This window comes from Entelurus aequoreus, linkage group LG02, assembly GCF_033978785.1.
Source record: "Entelurus aequoreus isolate RoL-2023_Sb linkage group LG02, RoL_Eaeq_v1.1, whole genome shotgun sequence".
Classification (NCBI taxonomy): domain Eukaryota; kingdom Metazoa; phylum Chordata; class Actinopteri; order Syngnathiformes; family Syngnathidae; genus Entelurus; species Entelurus aequoreus.
This window is the reverse complement of record NC_084732.1, coordinates 46,876,621-46,896,273: the sequence shown is the minus strand read 5'-3', so window position 1 is coordinate 46,896,273 and position 19,653 is coordinate 46,876,621. Positions and strand designations below refer to the sequence as shown.

Below are 19,653 nucleotides of genomic sequence, written 5' to 3'. Positions count from 1 at the left end.
GAGAACTTGAGAATGGTCCCATTGGCTAGAGGAGGAACCCTTCCAGGCCCAATAATTCATACAGTGGGGACACATTTCCTTGTTTGCCAGACATGTCTTGTACAATCTTAACTATGCAGCAGAATGTGTCCTTTAATATAGTCAATGGATAGATATGACCTGCAGTGCAAGGCAATGTAGTTCAAAGCAAACTACTTCTATTTTTCTCTACCAACATTTACACATTTAAGAATACAGTATTTTTAGGATTATAAGTCGCAGTTTTTTTCATAGTTTGGCCGTGGGAGCAACATATACTCCGGAGCGACTTATGTGTGAAATTAACACATTACCGTAAAATATCAAATATTATTTATCTCATTCGCGTAAGAGACGAAGCAAATGGCAGCAATCGTCACACACACGTCAGCAATCGTCACTCACACGTCAACCAATAAGAATTCGGCGGGGGAGGGTCATGGCAGAAGTACATTGTGGGTCATGGGATGCTAACTGCTATATGCTACTGCCGTAGGTATTAAAATGGATCACATCAACATTGGCGGTAACTTATAAAAACTGAGAAGGACTGAACAAAAATGGCACCGAAAAGGAAATCATATACTGCAGATTACAAGCTGGACGTAGTGAAATATGCAGCAGAGAACGGCAATCGAGCAGCAGAAAGAAAGGACATACCATAGGCGACAACGGGGAGGAATATTTCATCGGATTTAGCGAACGAGAGTGACAGATTGTTTGGTAAACGTATAGCATGTTCTATATATAAACTCCGGCTTATTAGTGATTCCCAGAGCCCAAAAAAAGTCTGCGGGCTATAGAGCGTTTTCTATTCGGGCTTCAGTACTATGGAATGCCTTCCCGGTAACAGTTAGAGATGCTACCTCAGTAGAAGCATTTAAGTCCCATCTTAAAACTCATTTGTATACTCCAGCCTTTAAATAGACCCCCTTTTTAGACCAGTTGATCTGCCGTTTCTTTTCTTTTCTCCTCTGCCCCCCTCTCCCTTGTGGAGGGGGAGTTACACAGGTCCGGTGGCCATGGATGAAGTGCTGGCTGTCCAGAGTCGGGACCCGGGGTGGACCGCTCGCCTGTGCATCGGTTGGGGACATCTCTGAGCTGCTGACCTGTCTCCGCTCGGGATGGTTTCCCGCTGGCCCCACTATGGACTGGACTCTCACGATTATGTTGGATCCACTATGGACTGGACTTTCGTTGATATGTTGGATCCACTATGGACTGGACTTTCACAATACTATGTCAGACCCACTCGACATCCATTGCTTTCGGTCTCCCGTAGGGGCGGGGGGTCCTCTCCAAGGTTTCTCATAGTCATTCACAAATCGACGTCCCACTGGGGTGAGTTTTTCCTTGCCCTTATGGGGATCTGTACCGAGGATGTCGTTGTGGCTTGTGCAGCCCTTTAAAACACTTGTGATTTAGGGCTATATAAATAAACATTGATTGATATGTTATAGTTATTTGAATGACTCTTGCCATGATGTGTTGCGTTAACACCAGGCACGTTCTCAGTTGGTTATTTGTGCGTCATATGGCGTACTTATTCAGCCTGTTGTTCACTATTCTTTATTTATTTTAAATTGCCTTTCAAATGTCTATTCTTGGTGTTGGATTTTATCAAATAAATTTCCCCCAAAAATGCGACTTATACTCAGTGCGACGTATATGTTTTTTTCCTTCTTTATCGTGCATTTTCGGCCGGTGCGACGTATACTCTGGAACGACTTATAGTCCGAAAAATACGGTAGTTGTAATCATGTCTCAAAAACTATGCTTGCTGACGGTTTACCAATAATTGCAATGAGACTACAAAAAAATAGCATAAATTGTTAATTATTTCTATCCTGGAAAACTGAAAACACAACATACTTAAAAGTTTCTTCAAAATTAGAGTTAAGCAAAGCGCTTTCTGCAATGCAAATATTGCCTTTCAAAGGTTATACTTTTTAACGTTTGGACACATTACATACACAATGTAACTGTCTTTATACATACCTGTGGTGAGCAGTCACAAGTAGGATATCATATATAGCTAAAGGCTGCCATCTAGTGGTCAAAAAGTGAACTTTTATCCCATAATTGAATACCTGCAAGTTTGGGAGCCATTGGATCCTCTGACACATGGACAGGACCTTCTCTGACCTCAACCAGTTTCTCCTCGGGTGTCTCTAACGTGAAAAGGGGTGGGGCAACAACCTCCACAACATTCTTAACCTCTACAAAAGCCTGTGGGCTGCCAGGAAGAGGCTTGGAGTTGTGGAAGAGACTAGCCCAAGATTTGGGCGGGTTGGCGGCAGGTGCAGTCGGACCTGCAGGCGTATGGGCAGACTCTGTAACCGCTGTTTGCGCAGTAGAGTCTGGAGAGCCCTGCTGGGTCAACTCTCCACTCTCACGGTGTTCTTTGTGTCCATCTGCACTGACAGGAGTATCAGACACTGCTAGCCCATTGGCCACCCCGCTGTCTGCTACCTCTCTTTCCTCCAGTTCAGTAGTAATAACAGGGATGGCCATAGCAGCTGAGGCAGGAAGAGGTGATTTTGAACGAGGGCTATCTGTAAGTTCAGGGGTCTGTGAAGCCAAACAATCTGGCTGCTGGTCTGCAGTCCTTGGTCCCTCTGTCATCCCTCTGCATTGAGATGAGGATGAAGAGGAGCAAGTTGCATTGTTGCTGTCTGATAAAGAGGCAACCCCGCTTGTTAAGTCCAAAGAGGAGGAAACGGGGGTATCAAAAGTCCTCTGATTGGTAGTGGATGTGGTGGCAAAAGTAGCTGATGTCACGGCAGCTGTTGCTGTGGAGACAATACTAGGTGAGGAAAGGCCAGTCCCTGATAATGTTTTACAGTCCACATCCTCAGCATTGTGTTGTGTCACACCGAGTGCATGTCCATTCACAAGTGCGGTCACAGGCGTCTCATCTGCAGCACTGTCGTCGTTGCCAGCTGACGGCTCGAGGTAGTTGTAGTACCCCGGCGGCCGTTTTTTCTTTTTCTTCCTCTCACGTTGTCCCAGGCTGCCAGGAAGCCCGTCCAAGTCCTGACAAGCCTGATGATTGTCCAGAGCCGAAGCCTCCGATTCAGGACCGTCCACAGAGTTAAAGTGTGTTCCATCAGGAGTGTCCCCCGCTTGAGTCGTCATCTTTTGGGCCTTCTGGACTGACTGACAGCCCAGGATGAACTCTGGAGCCTGGGGGTTAAGGGTGCTCGACACCTTGTATAAAGAGTCGTTCACACCAGCAGGCTTGGAATCAATCACCTCGTCAACACCAAACTTAATGCGCTGATAGTCTTCTCCTGCAAAGAACAGCATACATACAAATCAATAAAATAGCATGGATAACAAAGCCGTCTCTTCAAATACGACAGATTTATTCAAATATAATGGCATATCACAACATTTCTGATCATAGTCTAACAAAACATTACAAATACCTACTCCTATATTACACTTTAATGAGCCAAATGTCTTAGTGTTTATTGGGGACCTATTAAGATTCTAATCTACATTTAACAAACTTCTTCGTGGTCTAGCTATGTTTTAGACATACTTTGGTGTACATTTTGTTACAGTCACATGAAACGTTTCTTCTTTTTGGGCGTTCCCTTCGATCAGGGGTGTCAAACTTGGTTTCATTGAGGTCAAAAATGACCCCAGAGGTGGTTGTCTTTTAAAACCTTTAAAATGAAAAGTTATTCATATTCCAGGTATTTCCAAAAAAACATGTTTGTGACATAAGGCCATTTGCATTTTTATTTTTTTCATACATTTTTGCATCACTTTTCCACAAGTGGGGTCAAAGATGACCCCAACCGAGTTCCTATGGAATCTTCTATGAACCTTTAATACAAAGCAACTCTGACTGTACCACTTACATATCTGATGTCATCTCTAACATCTGATGCAACTTTGGCTGTCAATACTGTCCAACTTACACATCTGATGTCAGCAGTCTCACCACCCAGGAGGTTATTTTTACACGTCTTAATAAAAAAATAAGTAAAAATGCAAATGGCCTCATGTCAAACATGTTTTTTGAAGAATACCTGGGATATGGCATTATTACAACTGTTCATTTAGGATTTTGAAGAATAACAACCCAGTTTATTGCAAAAATGCATTTTTGACCCCACTCGTGGAAGAATGTAGGTATTTGTAGGTTGTGCAGTCAAGGATTAAAAAATTATCAGAATTTGATAAAAGTGCTAGCACTTAATGTAAACAGCCAAGAGACTTGGAGAAGAAGTGGGGGAGCTCTGTGGGCTGCATACAAGGATGCCCACATGAATAGATCTGTCAATCTGTGACTTCACAAATAGCCCACTCCAAAACTATGTGGAAGCTCACGGCCAAAAGAATGAACCTTATGATTTGACCCTTAAGGATTGTTTAACATGAGTATCCAACAGTGTAAAATCTATAAGTCGTATGAGATGAAAATCTTCATAGGTCCCCTTTAAAAAATTGACAGCACTTCAAGTGGGTGTTCAATCATTGAGAATAAACAAACTGGTAATGTATACATACGAATGAAATCAATAGTAAACAGTTTAGTTCATTTTACAGTTATAATGTACTGCCTGGCTATTGTGTGGTGTGACATCCAAAATAAAAAAGTGAAAAAACAGAAAGAGTGCGTGCAAATTAGGGGCGTTTAGTCATAATGACTAAGCAAAATGGCAAGGCAGAGTACACAAAGCAGTGTCCTTCAATGGTCAACTGGGCATGAAGACTGCAGTATACCTGCTCTGATCAGATTAGGAAAAAGCCCTCTCTGTTAGTAGGACTGAAATTACACACCCTAAATGTAAAATGCAATCAGTAGTAGAACGAAAGTTCACAACCGGCAGATTGGGAACACAGGTGTTAGGAACACAAAACCATTCATATGCCCTGTTAAATCATGTCATGTTAACTCAGATGTTTTTAACAAAATCGGAGTCATCATAGGCTTTGCAGAGGTGAAATGCATTATGCAAGAGAAGATAAGATAAATTTGAGCATGCAAAGCTCTATAGATTTTACCAACACACAAGAGAAAGAATAAAAGTGTAAAGGTTTAGGAAGCCACCAGTTATGAAGGCTGGATTTTAAGTTTTACAGCAAATGCACAAGAGCTAGTCAAGCCACAACATGTCGGGCTGATCAACTCACCGCAACCCTGCAGTCCCATTGACTCCATAATATATGGTACAGCAGGAGTGCAGTAACCTCCTAAATAGTCAATACAAATCAAGTTAAAGCAAATGTCATATGCAAACGTGGCTGGTAGTTGGTGGCTTCAATTTATTCTACTATAGTCCAAAAAAGTATGCAAAGATCTAGATGTACTGGTATCTTTCATTGCGAATAAAGGTTTGTACGAATACATTTAAAAATTGTTAAGTTCCACTTCCCTGGCAGGGGACACCAGCCCACCCTATGAATTAAATAGTACTGCAAGTTTAAAGTAGAAGCCTTTAAAACGATAAATGGCTACACAAGTCTTAAAGGGGAACAAAGTGTTAAAATGTGCATACCAGAAGACTGACTGAGGCACGGCACTTTGTCGTTGAACGGAGGAAGCTGTAAAGAGACAAGCCAAATCAGATTTATGCAAAATGAAAAAACATTCTTTAAACCAGAAAGACATTGTTATAGACCAGGGGTCGGCAACCTTTACCACTCAAAGAGCCATTTTGGCAAGTTTCACAAATTAAAGAAAGTAATGGGAGCCACAAAAAAACTTTTTTAATTTAAAATGAAAAACACCGCATACAAAGCTTAAATGCTTTGTGCTATGTTAACCAAGGATCTCCGACACACGCACTGGCACGCACTTTAATGTGGAAATTTGATGTTAGTGCAGCCCGCGAGTTTTGAATGAAAAAACGGCACTTGATAGTGTCATACTTGTCGACCCTCTCATTTTTCCCGGGAGACTCACGAATATCAGAGCGTGATGACACTGCATTTGGCGCCCTCTACAGTCTGCCCTAACAGTGTACCTGCTCGACCACACGTAGAATGCAATTTCAGCTTGCTCAAGTAAGTGACAGCAAGGCATACTACCTCAGCAGCCACACATCTTACACTGGCGGTACCAATACCCAGAATCCCATGCAGCCCTAACTCTTCCGCTCAACCAACGCACGGAGAGGGGGGGGTTGATGTGTGGGGGGATTTGGTGGTAGCGGGGGTGTATAATGTAGACCGGAAGAGTTAGGGCTGCATGGGATTCTGGGTAATGGTTGTGTTGTGTTACGGTGGGATGTTCTCCAGAAATGTGTTTTTCATTCTTTTTTGGTGTGGGTTCACAGTGTGGCGCATATTTGTAACGTAACAATGTTAAAGTTGTTTGATACGGCTACCGTCAGTGTAAGCTGTGTGGCTGATGAGTAAGTATGCTTTGCTGTCTCCTGTGTGTGCAAGTAATAACAACATGCAACGTGTGGCTGGACTGGCACGCTGTATGTAAATGCTATAGAGGACAATTACTGCAGTGCAATTAGGGCATGCCCTTTATTTAGTAATTAGAGTGTAAATAGGATTAATTTTTCCCTGGGAGTAATCTATGAGAGACACTGAGATCCATAAGTCTCCTGGGAAAATCGGGGGGGGGGGTCGGCATGTATGTAGCTGAGCCGCATCAGAGTGGTCAAGGAGCCGCATGCGGCTCCGGAGCCGCGGGTTGCCGACCCCTGTTATAGACAATCACATGCATCCCACTGGACAACTTGTGGATTTTCTCATGCATATCAATACACAAGGAGATTGAGGCATAATCAAACAGTGGTTTTTGTACGTAGTGGGTAGAATTAGTTTCATTAAGTAAGTAAATAAGTAAGTAAGTACATTTTATTTATAAAGCGCTTTTCACAGATAAAATCACAAAGCTCTCTACAAAACATAGCTCTCTACAAAACATAAGTAAAGTAAAACAACAATTCAATCTAAAACCGGGGCAACATCATAAAAAGGATACAAGGGTGATTAAAATGATAGTTAACCTTTTTTTGACAAAAAATAAAAATTAGGATTTTGTCAAAATCAGAGGAGCTGCATTTAACAGTTTAGTCTTATGTTGACATCTCAAGTATCTATCCATCCATCCATCTTCTTCAGCTTATCCGAGGTCGCGTTGCGAGCCTAAGGAGAGAAGTCCAGACTTCCTCTCCCCAACCACTTTGTCCAGTTCCTCCCAGGGGATCCCGTGGCGTTTTCAGGCCAGCTGGGATACATAGTCTTCCCAACGTGTCCTGGGTCTCACCCGTGGCCTCCTACCGGTTGGACGTGCCCTTAACAGTCTTCCCCAGGGAGGCGTCCAGGGGGCCACCTCATCTGGCTCCTCTCAATGTGGAGTAGCAGTGGCTTTACTCTGAGCTCCTCCCAAAAGACAATAGTTTTTCACCCTATATCTAAGGAAGAGCCCCGTCACCCAACAGAGGAAATTTCTGCCATTTATACCCTTAATCTTATCCTTTAGGTCACAAGCCGAAGCTCATGACAAAAGTAGAGGACAGGAACGTATATCGACCGGTAAATTACGTACTGATTCTCATCCCAGTTGCTCTACACTCGGCTGAGAACCGATCTAGTGAGAGCTAAAGATCCTGGCCAGATGAAGCCAGGAACACAATCTCAAGTAGTTATAAAATACCATAGCTAGTGTTTTGCACATTTCTGCAGCAGGTGGAGTTGACAACAATAAATACTGCCAGGAGCAATCCAATATTAGGGCTGCAACAAACAATAGTTGACTTGTTATTGAGTATCTGTCCGGCTAGAAGACACTTCAAAGACATATTTTATTATTGATTTTTTTTGGCAATGTCGAAAAATCGTTTCAAGTTTCAATGTACGATACAGGCCAATAAGGCTGCAACTGTTAGTTTTTTGATTATAAAATGTAATCAGAAATTTGTTATTATCGACAAGTCGCTTAATAAAACGTTCATTGATAGACCGCCAAGAATGTTCATGTTTACAATTTTATTTTAAATATTTGCAGCTAAATAACCCCAACGATTCAACTAAATTTACTATAATAGGTTTTCTCAAAATTTAAAATCAAGTAATGGACTCAACATCAAACCCAAGTGTGTACAGGAGATCATAAGCAATAACTGTTTGACTCGTCGACTAATCGGGAAAAAAAAAATGCTGACAAGTCAACTATTAAGATAATTGTTAGTTGTAGCCATCCAAGCAATTTTATTGAAAACCAGTGTTGTGCAACTGGTACACCATAACGGCGCGCCATTGTCACGTCATGACATTGCTGGTTTTACGAGCAGAGGAGCATGTTCGACAACGCACAATCACGGAGTACTTACAAGCAGACACGATATGACGACAGACAATAAAGAATGGACGCATTTTAATGGTGAAGCTATAACAATGAAACATGGCTAGCTAGCTAGCGGATAACGTCCATCCACAGTCGGCAGTGTTTTAGCTACTTCTAAATCACTAATTCTCGCCTCCATGGCGACAAATAAACTATGTTTCTTACAAGTATCATCCCTGCAGGACGAGGAATAGCTAAACATGCTTCAGTAAACACCGTAGGAGGATACAATAGCTCACCAGCATCACCGCTAACAAAAGCTAGCGCTCCTCAATGTAAACAAATGCCATGGGTCGAGCGACACCTGCCATCCACTGTAATGATACCAAGTACAAGTACAAGAGCGTATCTAGTCGATACTACAATAATTACAATATTTTTTATTGTGACAAAATATTTTTTTTAAATGTATATTATGTTTATAAACTCAGGAAATATGTCCTTGGACACATGAGGACTTTGAATATGACCAATGTATGATCCTGTAACTACTTAGTATCAGATCGATACCTAAATATGTGGTATCATCCAAAACTTATGTAAAGTATCCAAACAACAGAAGAACAAGTGCTAATTACATTTGAACAGAAGTGAAGAAGGAACATGTTAAAACAGAAAACCAGATATTAACAGTAAATTAACAAGTAGATTAATAATTTTTTTACAGCTTGTCCTTCATAATTTTGACAAAATAGAATAGGAAATGACAATATGTTATTGCATGTCAGCAGCCGAATTAGGAGCCTTCGTTTGCTTACTTACAAGTAAGCAAACAAGTTTGTTTTGCTTAAGACAAGGTATCTAGTATGTTCAGTATTTTATTTAAGGCCAAAATTGTTCTTCGATTGCAATAAGAAACATATGTTTAATGTACCGTAGGATTTTTGGTTAAAATAAAGCCAATCATGCCATTTTTTGTGGTCTCCTTTATTTAGAAAAGTATGAAAAAGTATCGAAATACATTTTGGTACCGGTACCAAAATATTGGTATCGGGACAACCCTAGAACAAAGTGATGTAGCCATTTCATCCCAACAAAACAAGAGACAATATTGACCTCCTTACCTCGACATAACATCGTGGAGTCACAAAGAACTGATTGATCTCATCGGGGCTGAATTCGCCAAAGATATACTGTGGAGACAAATGAGTACAAGCATTAGTTTGATGGAGTCACCATTTAGCATACATTTTTTTAATGTGTTTACATGTGCATGTTGATAGCTGTGGTGTTTTCATACAACTGATTATTTAAAACATCAGGAATAAAAAGTCCAAAGGCCAGCAAGAAAAGGGAATTGATTTTCATCAAAAAATAGTAGCCATATTATCTTGCAGCTTACCAACACTAATGTGTGAATGTGAAGCGAATGAATGATGGCTTCTCAGTTCTCACTGTACTTTGAATGTCTACAAAAGCGCTGTACAAATTAACCATTATCATAATTATCTTTAATTGTTTAAATGAAATCCACGGTGACTGGCTTGCTGTTTGGTAGTGGCCAAAATGGCATGTCACGAGACTGCGTACAGGTGATCATGTCAGTACTGAGTTGATGAGTCAACAAGTCAATTTATCAAACGATAAATGAAAATGAAGTTGATAACTTTGCCGGCATGCATAAATTGCCATGGCCGTGTTTGTTTTCTTCATCTCTCGCCTCAAACAGGGAGAAATAAGTTTCAATCTGTGCATCGCTCTCAGCACCTGAATGTATTTATTTAACAGTAGCATTAACTGAGCGCAGTGACTCCTCTTTTCAGTCATACACTAGCTTTGTTTCGGTGGTCGAAGAGCTAGCTTACACACACAGGATTAACAGACATTGCCTCTCTACTTGCAACTCTGTAGTAAGAAGTTATGGTAAACAGGTTATACTTTTATAGCGCTTTTCTACCTTCAAGGTACTCAAAGCGCTTTGAGACTATTTCCCACATTCACCCACACATTCACACACTGATGGCGGGAGCTGCCATGCAAGGTCCTAACCACGACCAATCAGGCAGCAAGGGTGAAGTGTGTTGCCCAAGGACACCACAGACGTGACTAGGATGGCTGAAGCCCTGGATCGAACCAGAAACCCCCAGGTTGCTGGCATGGTTGCTCTACTAACCAAGCCACATGAGAATATTTAGGCTTTAAATCAGATGGGCAATACAAGCCCATCAAGATGGATAAACGAGCAAGAATGCCGTGATGGCAACAACAAAAAAAGAGACAACACCCAAAATACACTTTTAAGATGTCCAATATTCCATCCATCCATCCATTTTCTACCGCTTGTCCCTTTCGGGGTCGCTGGAGCCTATCTCAGCTGCATTCGGGCGGTAGGCAGGGTACACCCTGGACGAGTCGCCTCCTCATCGCAGGGCCAACACAGATAGACAGACAACACTCACACACTAGGGCCAATTTAGTGGCAATATTCATTTAAGTTAAATTGTGGCGACCCCGAAAGGGATAAGCGGTAGAAAATGGATGGAAGGATGTGGCTTACAGAGATGAGTCCATTTTATTTTAATCATCATTTAATTATTTACTTAGGATAACTAAAAGTGATTTACCTTCTAATTACAGCGGCTAACAATTATACAGTAATGCAGGGTTTCCGCTTAATGCAACTGTTCGTCGCGGCCCATCACCGAAAAATAAAAGATGCCACACCTTAAAAATTAAGGGTTTTATGTAATTTTTTAAAGCAATGTATGAATTGGATATATATAGTGTATTATGTCTGGGGGCTTTTTATGGCTGTTAAGTACAGGAGACACAAACATTAGCGTGGATCTACGTTAGCTTTATTTTTCAACTGACTTATGTAAACAACTTGCGCAATATAGTACGAATCATTTCCAGTCCTTTAACACCTTAAAAACTTAGTTTTGATATGTAAAAAAACAACAACTTTGTATTATAATTGCTAACAATAATGTCGTTTATCACCAATAATTTGTGGGACAATATACCGTCCAGCAATTTATTTATATATTTTAAATCTGCCCAGGCCTAATTGATTGCATACAATTCAATACATTGGCACCGGTGCTCTTATTTTAAATTAACTGTTACAGTGCACATAATTGTAACAGAGTTGCAAAGTTGCAACCAAAGTCTCCACATACAAAGCCACAGTGCAAAGGTGACTCAAACTCACGATCTGTGCAGCTGGCTAATTCCTCATGGTAAAATAAACAGCGAAACGTGAACAGGGAGATGCACATAAAAAAGAAAATGCAACTCAAGCATATGTAACGCTTTGCAAATGAGGCCCCGCGCGAGGGAAAGCATTGCTGAAATTGCACTGCGGGTGAGAAACAGCCAGCCATAATCCGACAGCTTCAGGGTGGCTAATACAATGACAACAGAGTGAATGTTGCTTTTCTTTCCCATGTACAATAGGCCTGTCACACTTATATTGCTAATTTTCCTTTGCTGTTGGTTTCGACCAAGGATTACAGCAAATTAGCCATCTGCATTATTTTCGCAGGTTAGCGAGAGCTGCACACATATCTCTGTGAGGGTCCGACATGACATCATGAGCAGGTAACCATGTATCAACTAATTGTGATCCACACTGCCATTATAATTTGTTTATGAGTGAGGGCGAAAAATGAAGCACGTCCCTGGAACGCAAGAAGATTAAGGCTTAATTCGATTTCTTCCTCCACTCCTTCACCTTTTCTACGTGACCCTCCCCTTTGGCTCTAGCGTCTAGGGCAGGGGTGTCAAACCTTGTTTAAACCAGTGTGGGTGGTACTGGTAGCAGGTGGGTATAGTATCTTGCCCAAGGACACAGCGGCAGTGACAAACATAGCGGAAGCGGGGATCGAACCTGGAACCCTCAAGTTGCTGGCACGGCCGCTCTACCAACAGAGCCAAGCCTCCCCTTTTTCTCAGATAACAGCCATAATAAAAAGGTTTTTAAAAAAAACAAAAAAACAAGCAAATTCACCTAGAAAGTGTTATTGTTTGTGCTATGCGGCGATCTTGTAGACGAATTTGCTCACTGCAGGTGTCCTTCCATTTACAGACAGGTAGTGCTTTCTTCGTCTTCCAACTGTGCATAGCGTTCGACTCGTATGGATTCTTTATTCATCACTCCAAGCAATGTTTGTAAGTTTTACAGTATAACTAAAACTGTTTATACTTACTAAACTGTCCCATGTGTGATGTCTGTAGGAGTTTTCATGCATATTTGTACGTGCTATCTTAATGTAATTACGCTAGTGTCGTTAACTTGAGCTAATATGCAAACACATTTACGGGTGTCTGTGTTAGTATTATTACCTTACAATGGCATTCTTTTTGTATTCTTTCAGTTTCACAAATTCCTCAGTTAATTCACCAAGACGTCACTGTAGTGTTGAGTCTGTTTACCTGATTGGAGAGATAGCTTCCGCAGCTAGTGGGTCCATGACGATGACTTCTGTTTTGTTTAAATCATTTACAGAATCTTTCTTTGTAAATAACTAATTTCACAACGTATAGATCTGTGGCTTATAGTCAGTCCAGTGCGCTCTATATTCCGGAAAATACGGTACTACTGGCTTTTATTTCTTGAGTTTCTAATCAATAACAAAAACGATAAGTGTGATGATAATAACTAAATATTGATCTTATATACTGATATGAGACATGGTATCACTAGCTTCAATTTTTGTATTAATCCTCCTAGGCCTGGGCCAATAACAAATTTTGCTCGACGAAATATTGACCTACAAATTGTCGATAAACAATATTATTGCCAATATTTTTTTGAGACCAAATTACCTGCTGGTGTAATGTTAATACATGACACAAATATATCCTTTCAAATGTAATACATTTGTAATTATAGTGTTATTTAAAATTGTAATTGAAATGTACATTTTTACATACGATGTTAAACAAAAATAAAATATACTCCAGGGTTTCCCCTATATGTATCTGATTGTGGCGCAGCGCCACTGCTAAAATGAAGCTGCCCCACCTTAAAAAGTAGGATTTTTTTATACCTGGAAACATTTTATAGCACCGGTAATATAATATGTATGAATGGGTATATAGCATTTATTATTCAAGCACTATTTTGCAGAAAATGTGGCCACTGAAAAACTTTGATCCACCATAAGCAAGATGCATGTGAGTGTCCGAAGCTTCGGCGGTAAGACGAGGGTCCGTTCGCTCATCTGCACCTTTGCTCCAGCGGCTTGGGCGATGAGGCGGCGGCACACGCACAACCCGCTTTGCACATTCGCCAGACCCACCCAGCCTTTAAAGCCAATCGTTGCCCTGAAGTTATGGATCTGACTTGCCGACTTTTCTTACCCGTGGCATTGTTTTAACATGTGATGCCAGATATACAGCACTGGTGATTGCTAAAGACTGCAAGGGAAGTTCAGCTTCCCCTAAAGCAGTGGTTCTTAACCTTGTTGGAGGTACCGAACCCCACCAGACTCATATACGCATTCACCGAACCCTTCTTTTGTGAAAAATACAATGTTTTGTTTTTTCTCAAATTCAAGACAAAGTTGTATGTTTTTTTTACTGGTGCACAAAATGAACCGTGCATGAACATCACCTTGTTCAAAGAACGAAACCCACACAGTGAATGAACTCACAACAAATGACACACCTGCAAATCAGTGTGACTTCTGTTGTTGCCTTTGAGAGGCCAGTTCAGAAATGTGCGGCTTCACCTTGGAAAGTGCCACTCTGTCATTTTCACAGCAAAGTCTGTTCCTTTTTCTTCGTTTTCCACCCAGACATACAATACTGGTACACAGCTCATGAAAAACAATATTTTTTGTTATTGTCATTGTAAGTGGGCCAAAACACTTATATTACAAAATAATCTCAAGCAAATGACTGCTGTTATTTGATTATAATAATAAAACATGTAACTTCTTATTTAGTCAGGTGTGCTGCGGGTGTGGCCACAGTGCATGTGCACGTCTGACGAGATGTGCTTCACTAAATGCTCAAGAATTTTTGCGTTTGCTCACGCATATGGAAAATTTGAGGGAACATTGTTGGGGGGCATCCATATTTTGCCAATAGGGAGAAGTTTATATTTACACGAGTCGGGTGTGTCTTGACCTTCACGGCGGAGGCTCCGCCGAACCCCTGAGGCCGCCTCACCGAACCCCTAGGGTTTGATCGAACCCAGGTTAAGAACCACTGCCCTAAAGTATAAAAAAGTGGTCAAATATGTTCTTTTGTGTTTACATTTCATTGACTAAGATGCGTTTGACTTTTGTTTCGAATCAGCAACTTTGGTGACAGATGGCGCAAGTTTTTTACATTGATGTGGAACCAGACAATCATTTGATAAATAATCTATTTTGTTCCGCCCACGGACAGTGATTGAAAGGGCGTAACAGGGCTTCTGCATGATGATTGGATGACCTGTCTGGGCTGAATCCCTTTTTGATTGACAGCACAATGAGCGAAACAGCAATATTGAATCTTGAAAAACACTGCCAAAGCATTTTTCTACTTTCATTCCATTGTTCCTGTTGATGTGGAGATATTTATAATTTTTTAAGCGAAGTTTTCTTTGTAAAATTGAGCATGTTTTTATCTTTTATCGATTATTGGAGACTGTACTCATGTTTTAAGAGAAGCTGAAAAACTACTTGAAAAACCAGACGCTGCCAGTGGTATACAGCCTGTGTTACATTATACAATAATCCATCCATAACAATTACAAAAATAGAGCAAAACGATGTGACAAAAATATGTTAATACTATATATTAATAACACAGACTTGTTTTTAAATGTATGTAAATTATTTTTAGCATTAAAATATATACATATATAAATAAATGCATCAACCAAGTTGGTAGAGTGGCCGTGCCAGCAATCGGAGGGTTGCTGGTTACTGGGGTTCAATCCCCACCTTCTACCATCCTAGTCACGTCCGTTGTGTCCTTGGGCAAGACACTTCACCCTTGCTCTTGATGGGTGCTGGTAGCGCCTTGCATGGCAGCTCCCTCCATCAGTGTGTGAATGTGTGTGTGAATGGGTGAATGTGGAAATACTGTCAAAGCGCTTTGAGTACCTCGAAGGTAGAAAAGCGCTATACAAGTATAACCCATTTATTATTTATTAACCATTATGCACATTTTATGCTGACGCCTTATTGACCACACTCCTGCCACCACATGTAGATTTTAAGCTGGGGGAAACCATGTACCAAGTTAGCAATTGTTTGCACTTGAATACAACTCACAACCAAAAGCAATAAAATAGGTTCTATGTTAAGGAGGGGGTAGGGCACCCTCAAATAAGCACAACCAAAACAATACATGAAATGGCTAGATCAAGTTTATGTGGTCAAAATTATCATTATTATTATTGTGGTATTGTTTAATGTCCTCAAAAAGTAATTATACACACGATATACATTTTTTACCAAGTTTTTTCATTTTAATAACTAAAATAAAGAACCACCCAATATACTTTATTGGCAGAGGACACATTAAATGTTGTTCTGGCTTCATAAGAGACATATTAATTTTCTTCCTGGTCGAATATGTTAATCGTCTTCCATTTTAATTTGTAAATGTTGTAGAATGTTCTTTAAAAAAATTTAAATTGCTTGTTCATTAATTTCACTTACGGTTTATGTGGTGTCACGCGAGACACTTTCTGTTGAACGGAGCCCATGTCCGTCCGTTTCAACACAGCACTGTGGAGTTTATATCGACAACTTTGTGCAAAACCAGCACAGCCTTTATGTTAATTATGAATACTGTAGCTCAGTAGTGTAGACAGTAATGTGTTTGTACACATTTAGATTGTGATTGTAACGATTCTTAAAGGCCTACTGAAACCCACTACTACCGACCACGCAGTCTGATAGTTTATACATCAATGACGAAATCTTAACATTATAACACATGCCAATACGGCCGGGTTAACTTATGAAGTGACATTTTAAATTTGCCGCTAAACTTCCGGTTCGAAACGCCTCTGAGGATGACGTATGCGCGTGACGTAGACCGGCGAACACGGGTATGCCTTCCACATTGAAGCCAATACGAAAAAGCTCTGTTTTCATTTCATAATTCCACAGTATTTTGGACATCTGTGTTCGTGAATCTGTTGCAATCATGTTCATTGCATTATGGAGAAGGAAGCTGAGCAAGCAAAGAAGAAAGTTGTCGGTGCGAAATGGACGTATTTTTCGAACGTAGTCAGCAACAACAGTACACAGCCGGCGCTTCTTTGTTTACTTTCCCGAAAGATGCAGTCAAGATGGAAGAACTCGGATAACAGAGACTCTAACCAGGAGGACTTTTGACTTCGATACACAGACGCCTGTAGAGAACTGGGACAACACAGACTCTTACCAGGATTACTTTGATTTGGATGACAAAGACGCAGACGTGCTACTGTGAGTATGCAGCTTTGGCTTATAAACATTTGATCGCTTGACCGTATGTGCGCAACTTTTTTTTGCGTATGTACGTAACTTTTTAAAAATATATAAGCTTTATGAACCTTGGGTTAGGTGAACGGTCTTTTGGGCTGAGTGATTGTGTGTGTTGATCAGGTGTTTGAATTGTATTGGCGTGTTCTATGGAGCTAGGAGCTAGCAGAGGAGCTAGGAGCTAGCGTAACAAACACGCAGGTGTTTTTATGCAGGATTAATTTGTGGCATATTAAATATAAGCCTGGTTGTGTTGTGGCTAATAGAGTATATATATGTCTTGTGTTTATTTACTGTTGTAGTGATTCCCAGCTGAATATCAGGTACCGTGAGTATGCAGCCTTGGCTGCTAAACATTTGACAGCTTGACCGTATGTGCGCGTCACGTACGTAACTTTTTAAAAATATATAAGCTTTATGAACCTTGGTTTAGGTGAACGGTCTTTTGGGCTGAGTGATTGTGTGTGTTGATCAGGTGTTTGAATTGTATTGGCGTGTTCTATGGAGCTAATAGCTAGCAGAGGAGCTAGGAGCTAGCGTAACAAACACGCAGGTGTTTTTATGCAGGATTAATTTGTGGCATATTAAATATAAGCCTGGTTGTGTTGTGGCTAATAGAGTATATATATGTCTTGTGTTTATTTACTGTTGTAGTCATTCCCAGCTGAATATCAGGTACCGTGAGTATGCAGCCTTGGCTGCTAAACATTTGACAGCTTGACCGTATGTGCGCGTCACGTACGTAACTTTTTAAAAATATATAAGCTTTATGAACCTTGGGTTAGGTGAACGGTCTTTTGGGCTGAGTGATTGTGTGTGTTGATCAGGTGTTTGAATTGTATTGGCGTGTTCTATGGAGCTAGGAGCTAGCAGAGGAGCTAGGAGCTAGCGTAACAAACACGCAGGTTTTTTTATGCAGGATTAATTTGTGGCATATTAAATATAAGCCTGGTTGTGTTGTGGCTAATAGAGTATATATATGTCTTGTGTTTATTTACTGTTGTAGTCATTCCCAGCTGAATATCAGGTCACCCCCGGCTCTCACAGCATCTTCCCTATCTGAATAGCTTCAACTCCCCACTAGTCCTTCACTTGCACTTTACTCATCCACAAATCTTTCATCCTCGCTCAAATTAATGGGGAAATTGTCGCTTTCTCGGTCCGAATCTCTCTCACTTCATGCGGCCATCATTGTAAACAATAGGGAACTTTGCGTATATGTTCAACTGACTACGTCACGCTACTTCCGGTAGGGGCAAGCCTTTTTTTATCAGATACCAAAAGTTGCAATCTTTATCGTCGTTGTTCTATACTAAATCCTTACAGCAAAAATATGGCAATATCGCGAAATGATCAAGTATGACACATAGAATAGATCTGCTATCCCCGTTTAAATAAAAAAAATTCATTTCAGTAGGCCTTTAATGGGAAAAGACGTTCATGTTTTTTTTTACATGTTAGCATTTATGCTAATTGGTCTCCATAATTTTGTCAAAATGTGGTTATCAATCACAGTTTTTTGATCATTTTAATTTAGTATGGTAATACTAACCACAGGGAGTTTTACAGCAGTTACCATTACTACTGTTAATTTATAGGACAAACGCCTGCATATGCTAAAACTGATGCAAAATAGTCACCGCTCGTTGCCATATTTTTGCTGAAAGGATTTAGTAGAGAAAATCGACGATAAAGTTCACAACTTTCGCTCGCTGATAAAAAAAAGCCTTGCCTGTACCGGAAGTAGCGTGACGTCACAGGAGCTAGGATTCCTCACAATTCCCCATTGTTTACAATGGAGCGAGAGAGATTCGGACCGAGAAAGTGATGATTACCCCATTAATTTGAGCGAGGATGAAAGATTCGTAGATGAGGAACGTTACAGTGAATGACTTGAGAGGCAGCAATGGACGTATCTTTTTTCGCTCTGACCGTAACTTAGGTACAAGCTGGCTCATTGGATTCCACACTCTCCTTTTTCTATTGTAGATCACAGATTTGTATTTTAAACCACCTCGGATACTATATCCTCTTGAAAATGAGAGTCGAGAACGCGAAATGGACATTCAGTGCCTTTTATCTCCACGACAATACATCGGCGAAATGCTTTAGCTACGAGCTAACGTGATAGCATCTTGCTTTAACTGCATATAGAAACAAAAGAAATAAACCCCTGACTGGAAGTATAGATAGAAAATCAACAATACTATTAAACCGTGGACATGTAAATACACGGTTAATGCTTTCCAGGCTGGCGAAGGTTAACAATGATGTGCTAACGACGCCATTGAAGCTAACTTAGCAACCGGACTGCACAGAGCTATGCTAAAAACATTAGCTCTCCACCTACGCCAGCCAGCCCTCATTTGCTCATCAACACCCGTGCTCACCTGCGTTCCAGCGATCGGCAGAAGGACGAAGGACTTCACCCGATGTGTTTGGCGGCCGGGAGACGTAGGAAGTCAAGGTGAAGTCGGCGGCTAGCGCGGCTAGCGCTCCAACTAAGTCCTCCTGGTTGTGTTGCTGTAGTCCGCTGCTAATACACTGATCCCACCTACAACTGTCTTCTTTGCAGCCTTCATTGTTCATTAAAAAAATTGCAAAAGATGCTCAGAATACTGTGGAATTATGAAATGAAAACAGAGCTTTTTGTATAGGATTCTACGGGGTACCATAACTTCCGTTACTCGGACTTCGTCACACGCATACGTCATCATACCGCGATGTTTCAGCCGGATATTTCCCGGGAATTTTAAAATGTCACTTTATAAGTTAACCCGGCCGTATTGGCATGTGTTGCAATGTTAAGATTTCATCATTGATATATAAACTATCAGACTGCGTGGTCGGTAGTAGTGGCTTTCAGTAGGCCTTTAAGCTTTGTCAGTGTGC

General features: G+C 40.8%; 1 protein-coding gene across 2 annotated transcripts in view; it reads right to left on the bottom strand.

The window, feature by feature from the left end:
* usp10 (ubiquitin specific peptidase 10) overlaps positions 1-19,653 on the bottom strand; it is a 55,071-nt gene that overhangs the window by 17,292 nt on the left and 18,126 nt on the right. Inside the window, exons 2-5 of one of the 2 annotated variants that reach the window (XM_062028027.1) lie at positions 9,409-9,477; positions 5,535-5,580; positions 5,170-5,229; positions 2,109-3,311 (exon numbers count right to left, since the gene is read on the bottom strand). In XM_062028027.1, the coding sequence (XP_061884011.1) occupies positions 2,109-3,311; positions 5,170-5,229; positions 5,535-5,580; positions 9,409-9,477 (1,378 nt within the window). The remainder of the gene's footprint in view (positions 1-2,108; positions 3,312-5,169; positions 5,230-5,534; positions 5,581-9,408; positions 9,478-19,653) is intronic. The other variant, XM_062028034.1, reaches the window with a different exon arrangement.